Below are 17,625 nucleotides of genomic sequence, written 5' to 3' on the forward strand. Positions count from 1 at the left end.
AATGCAACAGGCTGAATGCAATTCCCTCTGGGCAGACTTAGGTCTGCAAAGAATCCAGGCCTTCTGTACAACAGCGGGCACCCTCACTTATGGGACAAGGGGAGAGGCTTCGGGTCTTTTCTCCCACCAGTGGGGCCATCATGGCCTGGCAGCCAGGACCCTGGACTCATATGTTGTCTCTGCCACCACACACAGCAGGATCAAGTTCCTCATCTTCACAACAAACGGTGAAAGTCACTAATCTCTCTCCTGGTGCCAATTTCTAAGATTCTTCTCCCCTTTTCATTTTTTCCCCCAAATGTCTTTGACCGTAACACCAAATCTTTTTTTTTCTTTTTTGGAGAGGTTTTCGCTATAGGGCACGTGCGCTCGCCAGACAGACAGAGAGAGACATAGAGACAGAAAGCGAGAAATCACCCCGCAGGGGGGATGGCCACGCCGCAATCCCTTCTCCTCCATTCTCCTCTCGGGATCTTAGACACACACGCACACTCGCCCGGCATGAGTTTTAAGCCACCGGGTCTGGGACGCGAACCGCGGTCGACTATGTGGGAGTCCAGCGACATAGCCATTACGCTAACTGCTGGTTCCCAGTAACACCAAATCTTAACCATGACTCTTAACAACACTTATTCCTACAATTAAAAATAGACTTCCTTTGTAGGGACTGAGGGATGGTATGGTGGAGGGGTTGGACATCTTCCTGCATATATGTGAGGTCTTCAGGAAGTTCATGGAAATGCCTAGTATGAACAAATAATGCACGGGTTTCACAATTTTTCATACCCAAAGAAACTCATATTTTAATTCCATTTTTGTATGAATGTTTTGAAGACCCTTCACATTTTTCTCTTCTTTGAGGGCTTCCTCTTTCTCATTCACTTATGGATAAATATTAGTTGCTCATGTACTATGGGCTAAGCAATGTGGTAGGCACTGTGGCTTCAGGAAGGCAAGCCTTTTTGGGACCTGCCATAGCTTTAGGGGAGGGCTGGACAAGGGAGAAGGGGCTGCAGGCACTCACATGGCAGCAGAGTGTGCAAGAGTCCCTTCTCCTCTCTCATCTACATCATACTCTGAGACCAGGGATTCATGGGACACAGAGCTAAGATTTCTGAAGACAGGTGCATGTTTTCATGAACCTTAAGACAAAGCCATCTGCTGATGTATTTACACCCATTAGTCACTGAGATTATTTGGATATGCTTGAGTGATGCAGAAAACCTTCCAGAACGGAGACCAGCAGGTGGTGTGGTAATAAAGGCACTGTATTTCTACATGGCCGACTGGGGTTTGAGTCCCAGACCTGGTGGCTTGCTTTCTTTCTCTGATCAAATTGAAGAAGCATAATAGTAAATAAAATTAAATAATTAATCCTTAAAAAAATTAACAAAAACCTCCCAGAACATACTGAAAAGCAAGAGAATGACTATTTGTTCCAAGTTACCCCTCCAAATTCACACTGGTCTGTGGGTTCTTTCCTTCTGTGTGAATTGATTTAAGATGTCTGAGCTGTCCCCTAGTGAAAGAATTTCTACATTAGAGAAAACGGGCTGCAAGATGAGGCTTAGAGAAATGGCAATTTGAAATAAGCAGACCATACATGTGCTCTGCCGTTCCTAATCAATGTTTCAAGTTGGGTCCCATTAACTTGGATTTCTGAGCTGCCATTTTATTGGAGGTGCCAATTAAATAAACGGTCATTTGGTGGCTTGCTTTCTTTCTCTGATCAAATTGAAGAAGCATAATAGTAAATAAAATTAAATAATTAATCCTTAAAAAAATTAACAAAAACCTCCCAGAACATACTGAAAAGCAAGAGAATGACTATTTGTTCCAAGTTACCCCTCCAAATTCACACTGGTCTGTGGGTTCTTTCCTTCTGTGTGAATTGATTTAAGATGTCTGAGCTGTCCCCTAGTGAAAGAATTTCTACATTAGAGAAAACGGGCTGCAAGATGAGGCTTAGAGAAATGGCAATTTGAAATAAGCAGACCATACATGTGCTCTGCCGTTCCTAATCAATGTTTCAAGTTGGGTCCCATTAACTTGGATTTCTGAGCTGCCATTTTATTGGAGGTGCCAATTAAATAAACGGTCATTTCGTCCCCATGACAACAGTGGAATGGTGCAGCGAATTAAGAAACATGGTAGGAGGGGAAGGGCAGGGAAGTGGGGAGGGGGCAGGAGAGAAGCCAGAACCATCTCTATAGCAACCAGGGAGCAGACCCGCGATGATCCTGGGCAAGGGAGGGAAGCTGTGCTCTAGTTTAAAAAAAGAACAAAAATCCAGAGGGCAGGGCTGTAAAGGCAATGGCATAAAAAGAGGCAGGCTGCTCACATGCTTCACCTACCAATAATTATGCTTTGGGAATTAATTATGGCAGAAAAAATGAGAGCTAGGAAAAACGTAATTAAGTTAATTCAATACCTATAACTCTACTCTAGAAATACGTTTCCTGTGGCCTGGGGATGGGGTCAACATGCGTTCGAGTGGCAAGATGCAGAATACACCACTTCGGACCGGTTTCTCAAAGCTTGGCCTGCTGACAAACCATGCCACCTCGCCTTGGAGCTTCCAAAAAATGCAGAACCCCACCCAGCGCGGATGAATAAGAACCTGCATTTTAACAAGATCTCTGGGTGGTGCAAATCATCCTGAAGAGCATGGACTTATCCGGATGAGAGCTGTTTGCAAAGGTGAGGGCCAAGAGCACCTGCAGCCCTGAAGAAGCCCAGAACATTCCCCTGCAGTTGTTCCCACTGCTGGCAGGGTGGAGTAGTGGAAGCATCTGCCCAGCTGTGCACGGAAATCAATTATTGTCTCGAGAATTTAAAACCAGTAAGAGAACCCACTGGAAGTGTGCGTTTGTAACTGATCTAGCTGTGTTGGTGGTAACACTCCCCCTGTGCGAGGGTGGACATGCAGGCCACTCACCTCCTCTCACCCTGCAGAGCTGCGTGCCCCACGGCACTGAGGCAGTTCAGCCGACTCTAATTGGGGCCAGCCGTGAAGTACTGCTTTGCTGAGGGCAGCCAGGAAGGCCCCGCTTCTCCTGCTCCCCATCTTCTGCAGTTTCATCGCTTTGATCACCACATGGCCATTTAATTGTCTGATTCCACAGAGACTCCATTTATAGACATCAAAGTTCAGCTACTCAAACAAGCCTTTTCCCCTTAGGAAACCACACAGACGGGGCTCCGTCTGCACCCTGGGTAATCTTTGCCTCCACCTTGATGCTCTGATCCGTCGGACAGAGATGACTCCCTTGGGACAGCAAGGGAAGTCAGGCGACCACATGGGCCTTGCCGTCTCCCTCACCTTATCTGTGGACTGCAGGAAAAGTAGACCAGGGATGCACTTGCTTGTGTGTGTGTGTGGGGGGGGGGGGGGTTCAGAGCAACTAACTGTGGCTTGTGGGGGTCTCAGCAACTCACCTGTGGACCAGGTATCTGCAGTCCCCCTCCTGGCTGTCCTGAGGAGAGGGGTGTCTGGTAAAAAGGGCCAGCACTGACGTGGAGCCTGGCCAGTCCTCAGGAGGTCCGGAAGTCCCTGACTAGGCCTCAGCCCCACCCTTTCCCACAGGGCTTGTGACCCTTGGCAGACATGCAGGAATGGACGATCCTCTGCTCAGGGTGTGTGTGGGGGTGCTCTGTGCCCAGCAGGATGTCTACAGGATCACTGCCCTCTGCCCACTGGGTACCAGTAGCACCCTCTCTTCTCAGCGGTGACAACTAAAGCAGCCTCCTGACATCCTGCGGCACATGATATCAGCCCTGTGAGAACTCCCCAGGGCTGGCCTCGAATCTACCATGGGAGCAGAAATCCTCCCCAGGACAACTCGGGAGGCAGGGACCAGGACGGCTGTGTGATCCTGGATGACTGCATCGTCTCTCTGTGCCTTCGTTTCCTAACTCATGCAAGGGGTGTGACAATAAGACCTCTCCCCAAGGCTGCTGCGAAAGTCTGGTGAGTTGATCCATGCGTGTCCCCATAATGCGCACACCACCCGATCTTTGGCCACCAGTGTTTCCACATCTCCCCAGCCACCAGGCCCTGTGGGGTGAGGACTACACCTAATGCACCGCCTGGTCGAGAGCCCCTCGGCAGATTGCGTGTACACACACGAGGTGTTTAATAAGTAACGTGCTCTCTAGTGTGAGAGACAGCCGACATGGGCTGGACCTGCCTCCCTAAGCTGCCATAGCTCACCTCCATGTCATCACAGCAACACGGGCTCAGCTGGCCCAGCCCAGGCTCAGTCCCTGTCCCTCCTCTACTCAATGCCAGTCTGCTGTCACTTCAAGCAGAGACTTCCAGAGGCCACTTCCTTTCTGCCACTGTCCTCGGCCTTATACCTTCAAGGTCAGCCTAAACAGCATCATGAATCTCCCCTCCTCTGAATGCCTGAGGCCTTTCCCACGATGTTGCCATCAGGGCCCGCTAAACCCCTTCAGTGACAATTCTCCAACACATCCGCCTTTCCAGCGTGCCCGCAGTTCAGCTCCATGCCTGGCAGAGGCCCAGTTAGACGTGTCTGAGTAATTATGCATGTTCAAAGTAGATTCTCTAATTTTATCTTTAATGTATATGAAGCAAAGGTAATTGCTTAATTTAAGTTATAACAAAAGTGTGAGATACAATTTAAGTATAAGACATAACAAAAGAATCTAAAGGAGGCCAAAGAGGACTGTATCGTTCCAGGTGTGATTATCTTACATGGAATTAGACTCAATTCAGTTCATTAGAAACAATGAGAAACCGTCCTGCATCCTACACACTAACCTTCACCTCCCTCCCCCAGAACTCAGCCAGAGATGGCAGCTTTTGTGATTTTCTTCTGCTCGTAATGACTTCTGTATAAATGCGTCTTCTCCCTTCTTCCTCTCCCTCACACATGGCTATTTTCTAGCTAGCAGTCTTTCAGAAAAATCCCGAAGGAAAAAGGGGCCAAGCTGTGGCACCCTAGCCCAGAGTGTTGGTCCAGAGCTACTGGTCTATAGATGTTGTCACGCAGGAGGAACATTCCTGGTCACAATCTGCCAGGACTGTGTGCTCCAAGGACTACACAGGCAAGCCACACTTTTAAGAAGAAATTCTGATTTCTTCTCCTATGTTCACATTTAATTTTCCTTTAAGTGGCTCTTCTTAGTCTATGCGACTACATCAGTTCAGGCTGAATAAGTAATTACGACCAGTGTGAAAGGGAGTACAGGGACCACAGAACAGCTACTTTTTTCTTATGGCAACCAGCACACGTGGACAGCATTGTGCGGGCTCTGGAAGTAACCAGACTCATCCACGTCATAACTGAGGGTGCTGTAAGTGAAAAAGGCCTCTTGGGGCCAGCAGATGGCATGGTGGTTAAGGGTGCTGGATTCCCACATGGCCAACTGAAGTTCAAGCCCCGGACGTAGCTTGCTTTCTCACTATTTGTCTCCTTCTCTCACTCTATCCCTCTCTGGTCAAATTAAAATATATAAATAAATAAAATGAAATAAAAGAATTTAAAGCAAGTAAAGAGAAAGGACTCTCAGTATTCTCTTGAAGCATTTCTGTGATTTTTCAACAGGGATGGCCAACCATCTCAAGTGGATCTGGCTGGTAAGTGACTGTCTGGATCTCTAAACTGAAGAAAACTGCTGAGGCTGACTCTGGGTTTAGGGGGAGAGTGCTGTGGTTGATTGGCAATGCCTGTGATGGGCATAGTATGACAGGGTGGTATGGAAGTCCAACACACTATCCTTATCTAAAAAAAGATTTCAGGGAGGAATTTGTAAACAGTCATGGATGGTAAGCTGCCTGCTTGCAAGTTCAGGCCTTCTGTATTTGCGTCCTCCTCAGTACCTGGCACTTAGAATATGCGTGTAAATACTAACGATCAGATGGCAGTCACACATCACATTTCAGGGCTACGGTGGAAGCTGGTTTGTCCCTTTCCAAGTACCTTAATAATGCTCTGGCAGGTGGAGAGAGGCAGGCCCACCAGGCTGGTGCCATTAATAGACATAATCTGGTCCCCGATATTCAGCTTCCCCGATTTCTCGGCTGGGCCTCCGTGCATCATGTTGGCTATGATCACAGTTGGCAGGATGGATCCCCAGCCAGACTCCACAATCACCACACCTAGGATTTCTCCTTTCTGCTTCTCTATGAAAACCTGAAAGGAGAAACATACTTAGAAAGCCTGAACTGGGAAACCATCTGGGGTAGCTGTAAAGATCAAAGTATTTTCTCCCTGTCTTGTCTTACGAAGGCACTTCCCTTGTGGCTCCAACCCAGATAAGTCTCTGCCTTCTCTGCATTCCATGGCATTTGGGGTTTGCAAGAAACCATTTCACACTTGGCCGTATCATTTTGGGTAATTCACCCTTGTTTCACAAAGCAATCCTGCCTTAACAACGCAACCAGGGAAGCATACGTTTTTTGCTTGCTTGCTTGTTTGTTTTCCCCACTTTTGTAGTCCCCAGTGGGAGGGGACAAGTGCTGGTGTCAGAGGGCGCTTTGGTGGCATTTTATGATTTCTGAAGTGACTCTTGAATTTTACATATAGCTTCCTCTCTCCCATACTGCTTCACAAATCCTCTCCAAAACTGAGGATTCCTGAGTTCAAAAGAAGAAAATATAAAGACATTTCTCTGCAAGGGGAGAGGTGGGAAAGAAAGAAAAAAGTGATGCTGAAAAAAGTTATCACAATTGAAAGGCTGCGAGTGCCCACAGGTAGGCTGCATCCTAGAGATACAGGTATTCGTCCTGGCCTCAGTGGCTGGGCAGAGGGGACGGCGTTAGCGTTGGATACCTGCAGTCTGGGGAGGCCTGCGAAGGTGCCATAATGGATAAGATGCTTCCTGGAAGCATCTACGAAGAATGTGTGTGTGTTTACTGGGGACTGACAAAGCCCCTTCACGGCCTGGTGTCCCCTTCGCCCAGCAGCTGAGGTTCAGAGTCGCCCCCTTCCCTGAAGAACTGTCCTTAGTCAAATGGGACACATTCCCTTTTAGGGGTGGAATTGAGTCTCCCCTAGAATTTGTATATTTGAAGTCCTAACTCCAGTACCTCAGACTGTGATGGCTATTGAAGATGGGGTCTTCGCAGAGGTAGTCAGGTTAAAATGACGTCATTAGGGTGGGCCCTGAAGCCAGGAAAACTGTTATTCTCATAGAGGAAACCGGGAACAGAGACACACAGAGGGAAGATGATGTGACGACACAGGGAGAAGGCGGCTGTCTATAGGCCAAGGAGAGAAGCCTGGAGCAGGTCGTTCCCTCGCAGCCCTCAGAAGCAGCCCATTGTGCTAAGGCCTTGGCCTCCAGAATGGCGAGACAATTGTTTCTGTTGTTTAAGTTGCCCGGTCTGTGGCCCTTTGTTACTGCCCCAGCAAAGTAACACACCCCTGCCCAACCTTGGCAATGATCGGCGTGGGCGCGAAGCCTGCCAGCTCCCTCGCCTCAAGGTGGGACAAGTCTGCAATGTGTGGCCTGGAACTTCCCTTTGGGGCAGAACAAAGCTCACACCCAGGCAGGTCACTCTTCTGCAGCACCCTATCACCTGCTTTCCACACCCCCTTTGCTCTGAGTGCATGCTCACTTCCAAGAAACCTTAGACAAGAATGCCTGTCTCAGGCTCTGCTTCTGGGACCACAGAACAGCTACTTTTTTCTTATGGCAACCAGCACACGTGGACAGCATTGTGCGGGCTCTGGAAGTAACCAGACTCATCCACGTCATAACTGAGGGTGCTGTAAGTGAAAAAGGCCTCTTGGGGCCAGCAGATGGCATGGTGGTTAAGGGTGCTGGATTCCCACATGGCCAACTGAAGTTCAAGCCCCGGACGTAGCTTGCTTTCTCACTATTTGTCTCCTTCTCTCACTCTATCCCTCTCTGGTCAAATTAAAATATATAAATAAATAAAATGAAATAAAAGAATTTAAAGCAAGTAAAGAGAAAGGACTCTCAGTATTCTCTTGAAGCATTTCTGTGATTTTTCAACAGGGATGGCCAACCATCTCAAGTGGATCTGGCTGGTAAGTGACTGTCTGGATCTCTAAACTGAAGAAAACTGCTGAGGCTGACTCTGGGTTTAGGGGGAGAGTGCTGTGGTTGATTGGCAATGCCTGTGATGGGCATAGTATGACAGGGTGGTATGGAAGTCCAACACACTATCCTTATCTAAAAAAAGATTTCAGGGAGGAATTTGTAAACAGTCATGGATGGTAAGCTGCCTGCTTGCAAGTTCAGGCCTTCTGTATTTGCGTCCTCCTCAGTACCTGGCACTTAGAATATGCGTGTAAATACTAACGATCAGATGGCAGTCACACATCACATTTCAGGGCTACGGTGGAAGCTGGTTTGTCCCTTTCCAAGTACCTTAATAATGCTCTGGCAGGTGGAGAGAGGCAGGCCCACCAGGCTGGTGCCATTAATAGACATAATCTGGTCCCCGATATTCAGCTTCCCCGATTTCTCGGCTGGGCCTCCGTGCATCATGTTGGCTATGATCACAGTTGGCAGGATGGATCCCCAGCCAGACTCCACAATCACCACACCTAGGATTTCTCCTTTCTGCTTCTCTATGAAAACCTGAAAGGAGAAACATACTTAGAAAGCCTGAACTGGGAAACCATCTGGGGTAGCTGTAAAGATCAAAGTATTTTCTCCCTGTCTTGTCTTACGAAGGCACTTCCCTTGTGGCTCCAACCCAGATAAGTCTCTGCCTTCTCTGCATTCCATGGCATTTGGGGTTTGCAAGAAACCATTTCACACTTGGCCGTATCATTTTGGGTAATTCACCCTTGTTTCACAAAGCAATCCTGCCTTAACAACGCAACCAGGGAAGCATACGTTTTTTGCTTGCTTGCTTGTTTGTTTTCCCCACTTTTGTAGTCCCCAGTGGGAGGGGACAAGTGCTGGTGTCAGAGGGCGCTTTGGTGGCATTTTATGATTTCTGAAGTGACTCTTGAATTTTACATATAGCTTCCTCTCTCCCATACTGCTTCACAAATCCTCTCCAAAACTGAGGATTCCTGAGTTCAAAAGAAGAAAATATAAAGACATTTCTCTGCAAGGGGAGAGGTGGGAAAGAAAGAAAAAAGTGATGCTGAAAAAAGTTATCACAATTGAAAGGCTGCGAGTGCCCACAGGTAGGCTGCATCCTAGAGATACAGGTATTCGTCCTGGCCTCAGTGGCTGGGCAGAGGGGACGGCGTTAGCGTTGGATACCTGCAGTCTGGGGAGGCCTGCGAAGGTGCCATAATGGATAAGATGCTTCCTGGAAGCATCTACGAAGAATGTGTGTGTGTTTACTGGGGACTGACAAAGCCCCTTCACGGCCTGGTGTCCCCTTCGCCCAGCAGCTGAGGTTCAGAGTCGCCCCCTTCCCTGAAGAACTGTCCTTAGTCAAATGGGACACATTCCCTTTTAGGGGTGGAATTGAGTCTCCCCTAGAATTTGTATATTTGAAGTCCTAACTCCAGTACCTCAGACTGTGATGGCTATTGAAGATGGGGTCTTCGCAGAGGTAGTCAGGTTAAAATGACGTCATTAGGGTGGGCCCTGAAGCCAGGAAAACTGTTATTCTCATAGAGGAAACCGGGAACAGAGACACACAGAGGGAAGATGATGTGACGACACAGGGAGAAGGCGGCTGTCTATAGGCCAAGGAGAGAAGCCTGGAGCAGGTCGTTCCCTCGCAGCCCTCAGAAGCAGCCCATTGTGCTAAGGCCTTGGCCTCCAGAATGGCGAGACAATTGTTTCTGTTGTTTAAGTTGCCCGGTCTGTGGCCCTTTGTTACTGCCCCAGCAAAGTAACACACCCCTGCCCAACCTTGGCAATGATCGGCGTGGGCGCGAAGCCTGCCAGCTCCCTCGCCTCAAGGTGGGACAAGTCTGCAATGTGTGGCCTGGAACTTCCCTTTGGGGCAGAACAAAGCTCACACCCAGGCAGGTCACTCTTCTGCAGCACCCTATCACCTGCTTTCCACACCCCCTTTGCTCTGAGTGCATGCTCACTTCCAAGAAACCTTAGACAAGAATGCCTGTCTCAGGCTCTGCTTCTGGGGAACGTGACCTGTGACACCTAACACACACTGGTGAATTAGGAGTCGCTTTCTCATTGAAGGTTCTTCTTACAGGATAAAGTCCAACTCCTCTCAGCCGGACTCGCAGGCCCTCTAGTTCAACCCTGACCTCTGCTGGTCTCTCCCTGTCCTTTCCTGCTCCCACCACCTGCTCCAGCCAAGCCCCCTACATCCCAATTCCTATTATTCAAATTGGGTGCTTTCTGATCTTCAGGATTCCACACTGCAACTTCAGCCCAACTCTCTTCCTGCCCTCATACTTTCTGAATAACCCTCAGGTCTCCAGACCAGCTCTGTGGCTCTCCCCCTGCAGATACCGGTGGACAGCTCATGTGAGGTAATGGGGCCAGTCCTTGATGAGCTCAGCAGCTTCTGTCTAAACCCGCCATCTGCTCCGTTCTGCCTGCACAGCTGGCTCCGACTGGGGCCTGTGCCCAACACTATCATCTGTTTTTTCAGTCCTGTACCTAGATGTGGGCTTCAGTTGCACAGTCCATGTCTTATCTGCTTCTGGAACTCACCCAAAACTTGGCTTGGGATTTCTAAGAACAGAAGACGCCTCTCCACACCCTCTCTGTCTATACCATTCTTCCCAACGTTTAATAACAGGGTCCCACGAGAAGGGAGTTAGAGATGGTTCTTGTGACAATCTGCCCACACTGTGCTCGTCCCCCTCTGTCCTGCTCTCTCTTCCACAGCACGGCTGTCCCACTCCCCACAGGGTCGTCGCCAGCCCACCCTGCTTGGAGAACAGTGTTAGGAAAGTACCTACATCTTTGCAGTTTTCTGACTTGGAGAAGTGGATCAGGTCATCATTGTACATGTCCTGGGTATTGAGCAGGTCACTATATTCCTTCTGGCTGAGATCTTCGGGGTTAATCCCATTGGCCCTGAGGAATTCCTGGTACGCCACGCTAAACGCTTGTCCGATGGACTGCGCAATCAGCTGGGCCTAGAACAGCAACCAGAAGGAAAGATGGCGGTCAAGGGGTGGTGCTCCTGCATGCCTGGTGCACTGTCCCCCCTGGGGTGCTGTCCTATGGGGCAGGAGGGGCCCTAGGCATCAGGCAGAACAGTAGGTTTATGTGGGGGCCCACTTCCACCAGGGGCCGTTTTTAAAGTTACTGGGGGAATTTTGACTATAACATGGAATGTAAAAGAACCATTGGCATTCATTCAGTGGGCAGGAATCAGATGGACTTCCTGCCAGGCAAAGTACAGCCCTACACAGTGACAGATCGTTCTACATCCTGAGCAGTTTTTTTCTTTTTTCTTTTTTTGCTATAGGGTATGTGTACTCACCAGAGACAGAGATAGAGAGGGAAAGTGAGAAATCACCCTCCCATCCCAGGAAGGATGGTCACGCCATAATCCCTTCTCCTCTATTTTCCTCTTGGGGTTTTTAGGCATGAATGCACAAGTACCTGGTAGATTTTTCAAGTCACTGGGTCTGGGACTTGAACCATGTAGTCAGTTATGTGGAATCTAGCACCCCAATCACTGGCTGAACAACTTTTTAATAAACCACTGGACATCTGTGTATAGGTCACTCTTGTTTCTAATCACCTGAGTCCAGTTCTCAACTCTAACTTACACACACAAACTTTCACTGTGTGACTCTATACACACAGACTGTTTCAAGAAGAATCCTGCAAAAATGGAGGGAAGGTGGCATTTTGCTTTGTCCAGCACTCTACCAGGAATAAGCTTCAAGACTCTGAAACCATCAACATCAATGCTGTTCGTGGTATCGGAGCGGGCAGTAAATTACAGTCCTAACAGCCTGCTTACGCATTCACTGTCATGTATGTCATGACTCTACATGTGTTTTTTTTGTTTTGTTTTGTTTTTCAGTTTTTGCTATAGGGCACTTGTGTTCACAGGAGACAGATGGAGAGAGGTAGAGAGAGGTAAAGCAGGAAATTACCCCCCCTCTCCCAAGAGGATGGGCATGCTGATCTTAGGATCTTGGGCACACATGATGTACCTACACCTGGCACGATTTTTAAGACGCTGGATCCAACAGTCAACCATGTTGGAATCTAGTGCCTTAACTACCATGCTACCTGCTGGCCTCCCATATACATTTTTATTTAAACCCAATTCGAATGTTGAATAGAAAGTGTTTACAATATTCCATTGTGTGCTATGTTCTTTTATATGCAAACTTGCTAATCAAGCAGTGTGAGCATTTGATACTTCATTATGCTCTTTGGAATGGCTGGGTCAAAGTTTTAAGTGTTGTGGTATGATTTTATTTTAGCTTGTTTTTCTTTTTTATTCCTTTGCATTACATTTATGGCCATATTTTGCTTATTCCGTGAACATTGTTTTCAAAAGGGAGGTTATATTATCTATGGAGATCATTTCAGGGTGGTAATGGGGCATTACAAAGTATTTGTCATGAAAAGGGAGTGCTAGTCTTACAGAATGGGGAGCTCTCATCTGGTCTAACCTCACACTTCCCATCTGAGGACACTGAGGCTCAGAGATCCACAGGGACCTGCTGAAGGTTACACAGTTCACAGAAGTGGAACGTGGCTTCCATTCCTTTTCCTGCACTGGGCTTTGATAATGCTGTCCTGCATTAACTAAGCAAGATTCTTAATTGGGATAGTCAACAGTAACTGAGCATTTCAAGGTGCCTGGACTATGTCCAATAGGAGACCATCACGTGAATCCTCATATCGGTTCTGTGATAGATGGCCCACAATCTTCCACCTGAAACCTTTGAGATGGTGTGGCAGAACCCAGGAAATTTCAGGCTTTAGAAAGGCAACAGGAGAGGTACACTGGACATTGTGCAATGAGTCCTAGGGTCTGGGGAAGTAGCCTGTTCACGAACACAGCAACATTCCTGCAGCAAAATGTGTAAGCGTCCTGGTTAGCTGGACAGGCCCAATGCACTGCCTCCCAGCGGTGGCTGTAGTTTGCATGTCCCTTCCAAAACTCCTGTGGAAACCTGTCATCATAACAGTACTAAGAGGTGAGACTTTTAAGAGGTACTACACCGGGAGGGCTCAGACCACGTGGGTAGGATTAACGCTGTTATGAAAGGGCAAGTCTGTGTCCCTCTGGCTCTCAGCCCTGTCCCCTTCTGCCTCATGAGGATTCTGCCTTCTTCCTTCCTGGAGGGCACAGCATTCAAGATGTCATTTCAGAAGAGAAAGGCGGCAACTGCCAAACACCCAACCTGCCAGTGCCTTGGCCTCAGACTTCCCAGCCTCTGGAGCTGCAGACAGATTCCATTCACTGTATATTACCGAGTCTCTGCAATTCTGTGACAGCAGCACACAACTGACGACAGCGGGTCAGGTCTGATTAGCCAAGTGACTGCAAAACCTCTTTTGTTCCTCGGATCTGTATTACTGTCCCCGTTAGATCAGGAAACGGAGACTGAGAGGTTAAAGTGCCCACTCCCTGGGAAGAGGCTGAGGCCAGAGGCTGAATCCTGGCAGACTGATGCCAGAGCCCACACTCCCCCCCACCACGGGGGATAGCCACTCTACAATGTTTGAAAAACACACCCAATTCTAACCTCCACTCCTCCTTACTCTGCTTTTCTTATTATTGGCAAAAGCAGCTAATTGACAGTGATGCCAGATCTTTCTGTGCAGCTGGCCATAGGAAAAGAAATGCTTAACTTTCCTCACTTCAAAAATCGGGTGACTTCTTACACAAGGACATCAAGAACCACCCTCTCCATCCTGCTATAATACTGGAAGGGAATGAGCCATCTCTTTCCGCATCAGAGGAATGTGTAGACAAACTGAGAAATATACACTTGGGAACACAACCAGCAACTCCCTGGTTAGCATCAGTGCACGGCCTTGGTGGTGAGCACTTGCACATGCCAGGAATGAGACTCTCAATGCACAATCTATCGGAGTCACCCAGCAGCCGATGAGGGAGGCACCCTAGTGCTACAGAGAGGAACCTGAGGCTCAGTAGTCTCAACTCTAACTTACACACACAAACTTTCACTGTGTGACTCTATACACACAGACTGTTTCAAGAAGAATCCTGCAAAAATGGAGGGAAGGTGGCATTTTGCTTTGTCCAGCACTCTACCAGGAATAAGCTTCAAGACTCTGAAACCATCAACATCAATGCTGTTCGTGGTATCGGAGCGGGCAGTAAATTACAGTCCTAACAGCCTGCTTACGCATTCACTGTCATGTATGTCATGACTCTACATGTGTTTTTTTTGTTTTGTTTTGTTTTTCAGTTTTTGCTATAGGGCACTTGTGTTCACAGGAGACAGATGGAGAGAGGTAGAGAGAGGTAAAGCAGGAAATTACCCCCCCTCTCCCAAGAGGATGGGCATGCTGATCTTAGGATCTTGGGCACACATGATGTACCTACACCTGGCACGATTTTTAAGACGCTGGATCCAACAGTCAACCATGTTGGAATCTAGTGCCTTAACTACCATGCTACCTGCTGGCCTCCCATATACATTTTTATTTAAACCCAATTCGAATGTTGAATAGAAAGTGTTTACAATATTCCATTGTGTGCTATGTTCTTTTATATGCAAACTTGCTAATCAAGCAGTGTGAGCATTTGATACTTCATTATGCTCTTTGGAATGGCTGGGTCAAAGTTTTAAGTGTTGTGGTATGATTTTATTTTAGCTTGTTTTTCTTTTTTATTCCTTTGCATTACATTTATGGCCATATTTTGCTTATTCCGTGAACATTGTTTTCAAAAGGGAGGTTATATTATCTATGGAGATCATTTCAGGGTGGTAATGGGGCATTACAAAGTATTTGTCATGAAAAGGGAGTGCTAGTCTTACAGAATGGGGAGCTCTCATCTGGTCTAACCTCACACTTCCCATCTGAGGACACTGAGGCTCAGAGATCCACAGGGACCTGCTGAAGGTTACACAGTTCACAGAAGTGGAACGTGGCTTCCATTCCTTTTCCTGCACTGGGCTTTGATAATGCTGTCCTGCATTAACTAAGCAAGATTCTTAATTGGGATAGTCAACAGTAACTGAGCATTTCAAGGTGCCTGGACTATGTCCAATAGGAGACCATCACGTGAATCCTCATATCGGTTCTGTGATAGATGGCCCACAATCTTCCACCTGAAACCTTTGAGATGGTGTGGCAGAACCCAGGAAATTTCAGGCTTTAGAAAGGCAACAGGAGAGGTACACTGGACATTGTGCAATGAGTCCTAGGGTCTGGGGAAGTAGCCTGTTCACGAACACAGCAACATTCCTGCAGCAAAATGTGTAAGCGTCCTGGTTAGCTGGACAGGCCCAATGCACTGCCTCCCAGCGGTGGCTGTAGTTTGCATGTCCCTTCCAAAACTCCTGTGGAAACCTGTCATCATAACAGTACTAAGAGGTGAGACTTTTAAGAGGTACTACACCGGGAGGGCTCAGACCACGTGGGTAGGATTAACGCTGTTATGAAAGGGCAAGTCTGTGTCCCTCTGGCTCTCAGCCCTGTCCCCTTCTGCCTCATGAGGATTCTGCCTTCTTCCTTCCTGGAGGGCACAGCATTCAAGATGTCATTTCAGAAGAGAAAGGCGGCAACTGCCAAACACCCAACCTGCCAGTGCCTTGGCCTCAGACTTCCCAGCCTCTGGAGCTGCAGACAGATTCCATTCACTGTATATTACCGAGTCTCTGCAATTCTGTGACAGCAGCACACAACTGACGACAGCGGGTCAGGTCTGATTAGCCAAGTGACTGCAAAACCTCTTTTGTTCCTCGGATCTGTATTACTGTCCCCGTTAGATCAGGAAACAGAGACTGAGAGGTTAAAGTGCCCACTCCCTGGGAAGAGGCTGAGGCCAGAGGCTGAATCCTGGCAGACTGATGCCAGAGCCCACCCTCCCGCCCACCACGGGGGATAGCCACTCTGAAATTCAGATGGGTAGAAAAATAAAACCAAAACACATCTCTGGAGCAATGTTTTAAAAACACACACAATTCTAACCTCCACTCCTCCTTTCTCTGCTTTTCTTATTATTGGCAAAAGCAGCTAATTGACAGTGATGCCAGATCTTTCTGTGCAGCTGGCCATAGGAAAAGAAATGCTTAACTTTCCTCACTTCAAAAATCGGGTGACTTCTTACACAAGGACATCAAGAACCACCCTCTCCATCCTGCTATAATACTGGAAGGGAATGAGCCATCTCTTTCCGCATCAGAGGAATGTGTAGACAAACTGAGAAATATACACTTGGGAACACAACCAGCAACTCCCTGGTTAGCATCAGTGCACGGCCTTGGTGGTGAGCACTTGCACATGCCAGGAATGAGACTCTCAATGCACAATCTATCGGAGTCACCCAGCAGCCGATGAGGGAGGCATCCTAGTGCTACAGAGAGGAACCTGAGGCTCAGTGGGTGCACAGCTTGTACCTGGAAGTGGAGTTTGAGGCCAACTCTCCCAGTCCTGGAGCCAAAACTCTTCATCCATGCTCCAGTGGAAGCCAAGGACAAGACTTCCAGGTTGTCCTAACTTCCTTCTGCATTCTTTCTAGTCCTCCCTGATAGACCCAAAGGAAGGAGAAGAAGCTCCTCTTTATAAGCTCCAAGTCAGGTGGAGGGAGCAGGGGGTCCCAGTGGGTGGAACTAACTGCACCTTGTCTTTGGCCCTACAGACAGAAGGGGCTTAAGACTCTGAAAGTTCAGGCTGGCAGGTGGCATAGTGGTTAAGGGTGTTGGACTCCCACATGGGCAACCGTGGTTCAAGTCTCGAACCTGGAAGCTGGCTTTCTCATTTTCCCTTCTTTCTCTCTCTCTCTCTCTCTCTCACTTCGTCCTTCTCCAGTCAAATTTAAATAAATAAATAAAGTGCGTATGTATGTTAAAAAAAAGATTCTGAATGTTAACTCTGTTGGAAGTTCCTGAGAACCTTCTAAAACTCATTTCTGATAGTATGCACATCTGGCCTCGGTTTTAAAGGCATGGCAGGGAGAATAGCGGGGGAGGGGAGGATTTCGAGTGCTGCTGTCTCAGCCCCCTGTCCCAGACCTGGTTTCTAGAGAACCAGACCAGTAAAGCACGGTGACGAAAGTGTCAGGGTCTCCTTCTGTGGCCACAGCCAGGATGGCTTGGGCTCCCAGAGCAAAGCAGGATGGCCTCTACCTTCCACTTTCTTAGAGGAAGACACGATCCACACCCAGACAAACGCTGTTGGAGAAAACCGGCTTCTTTTAAGTGGCCCAGGCTATTGGAAGCTGTTTTTCTTTCAAGTGGATAAGGGCTCTCTGCTCAATTTCAGAAACAGCAGATTCCTCTGTGGCTGGAGGATAAACCAGCGCCTTCAACGGCACCGACTTGGCCCTCTAGGGCAGCAGCACAGGGGCTCTGCACTTCAGATCCATCAAGGGGCTGTGCCACCCTAGTGGGGAGTTGAAAGACTATGAGGCCCAGGGAAGGCGGGTGCTTGGGGCAGCTGGGGACTAAGAAAGTCTGAAGCCTGGTGGCCTCATCAGCAGTTCTGGGGACAGCCCTGGGAGGTGGCTGAATGAAAGAATAGCCTATGCTGTAAACTTGTTTTCTCTGTTGATTTCATCACCTC

At 48.1% G+C, this 17,625-nt stretch overlaps 1 protein-coding gene across 1 annotated transcript in view; it reads right to left on the bottom strand.

The window, feature by feature from the left end:
• APBA1 (amyloid beta precursor protein binding family A member 1) overlaps positions 1 to 17,625 on the bottom strand; it is a 248,607-nt gene that overhangs the window by 12,083 nt on the left and 218,899 nt on the right. The window contains 2 exon segments of the mRNA XM_006152467.2: positions 8,368 to 8,580; positions 10,848 to 11,027. Of these exon segments, the coding sequence (XP_006152529.1) occupies positions 8,368 to 8,580; positions 10,848 to 11,027 (393 nt within the window).

The sequence above is a fragment of the Tupaia chinensis genome, unplaced genomic scaffold (genome assembly GCF_000334495.1).
Source record: "Tupaia chinensis unplaced genomic scaffold, TupChi_1.0 Scaffold000354_1, whole genome shotgun sequence".
In the NCBI taxonomy this organism is placed as follows: Eukaryota; Metazoa; Chordata; class Mammalia; order Scandentia; family Tupaiidae; genus Tupaia; species Tupaia belangeri.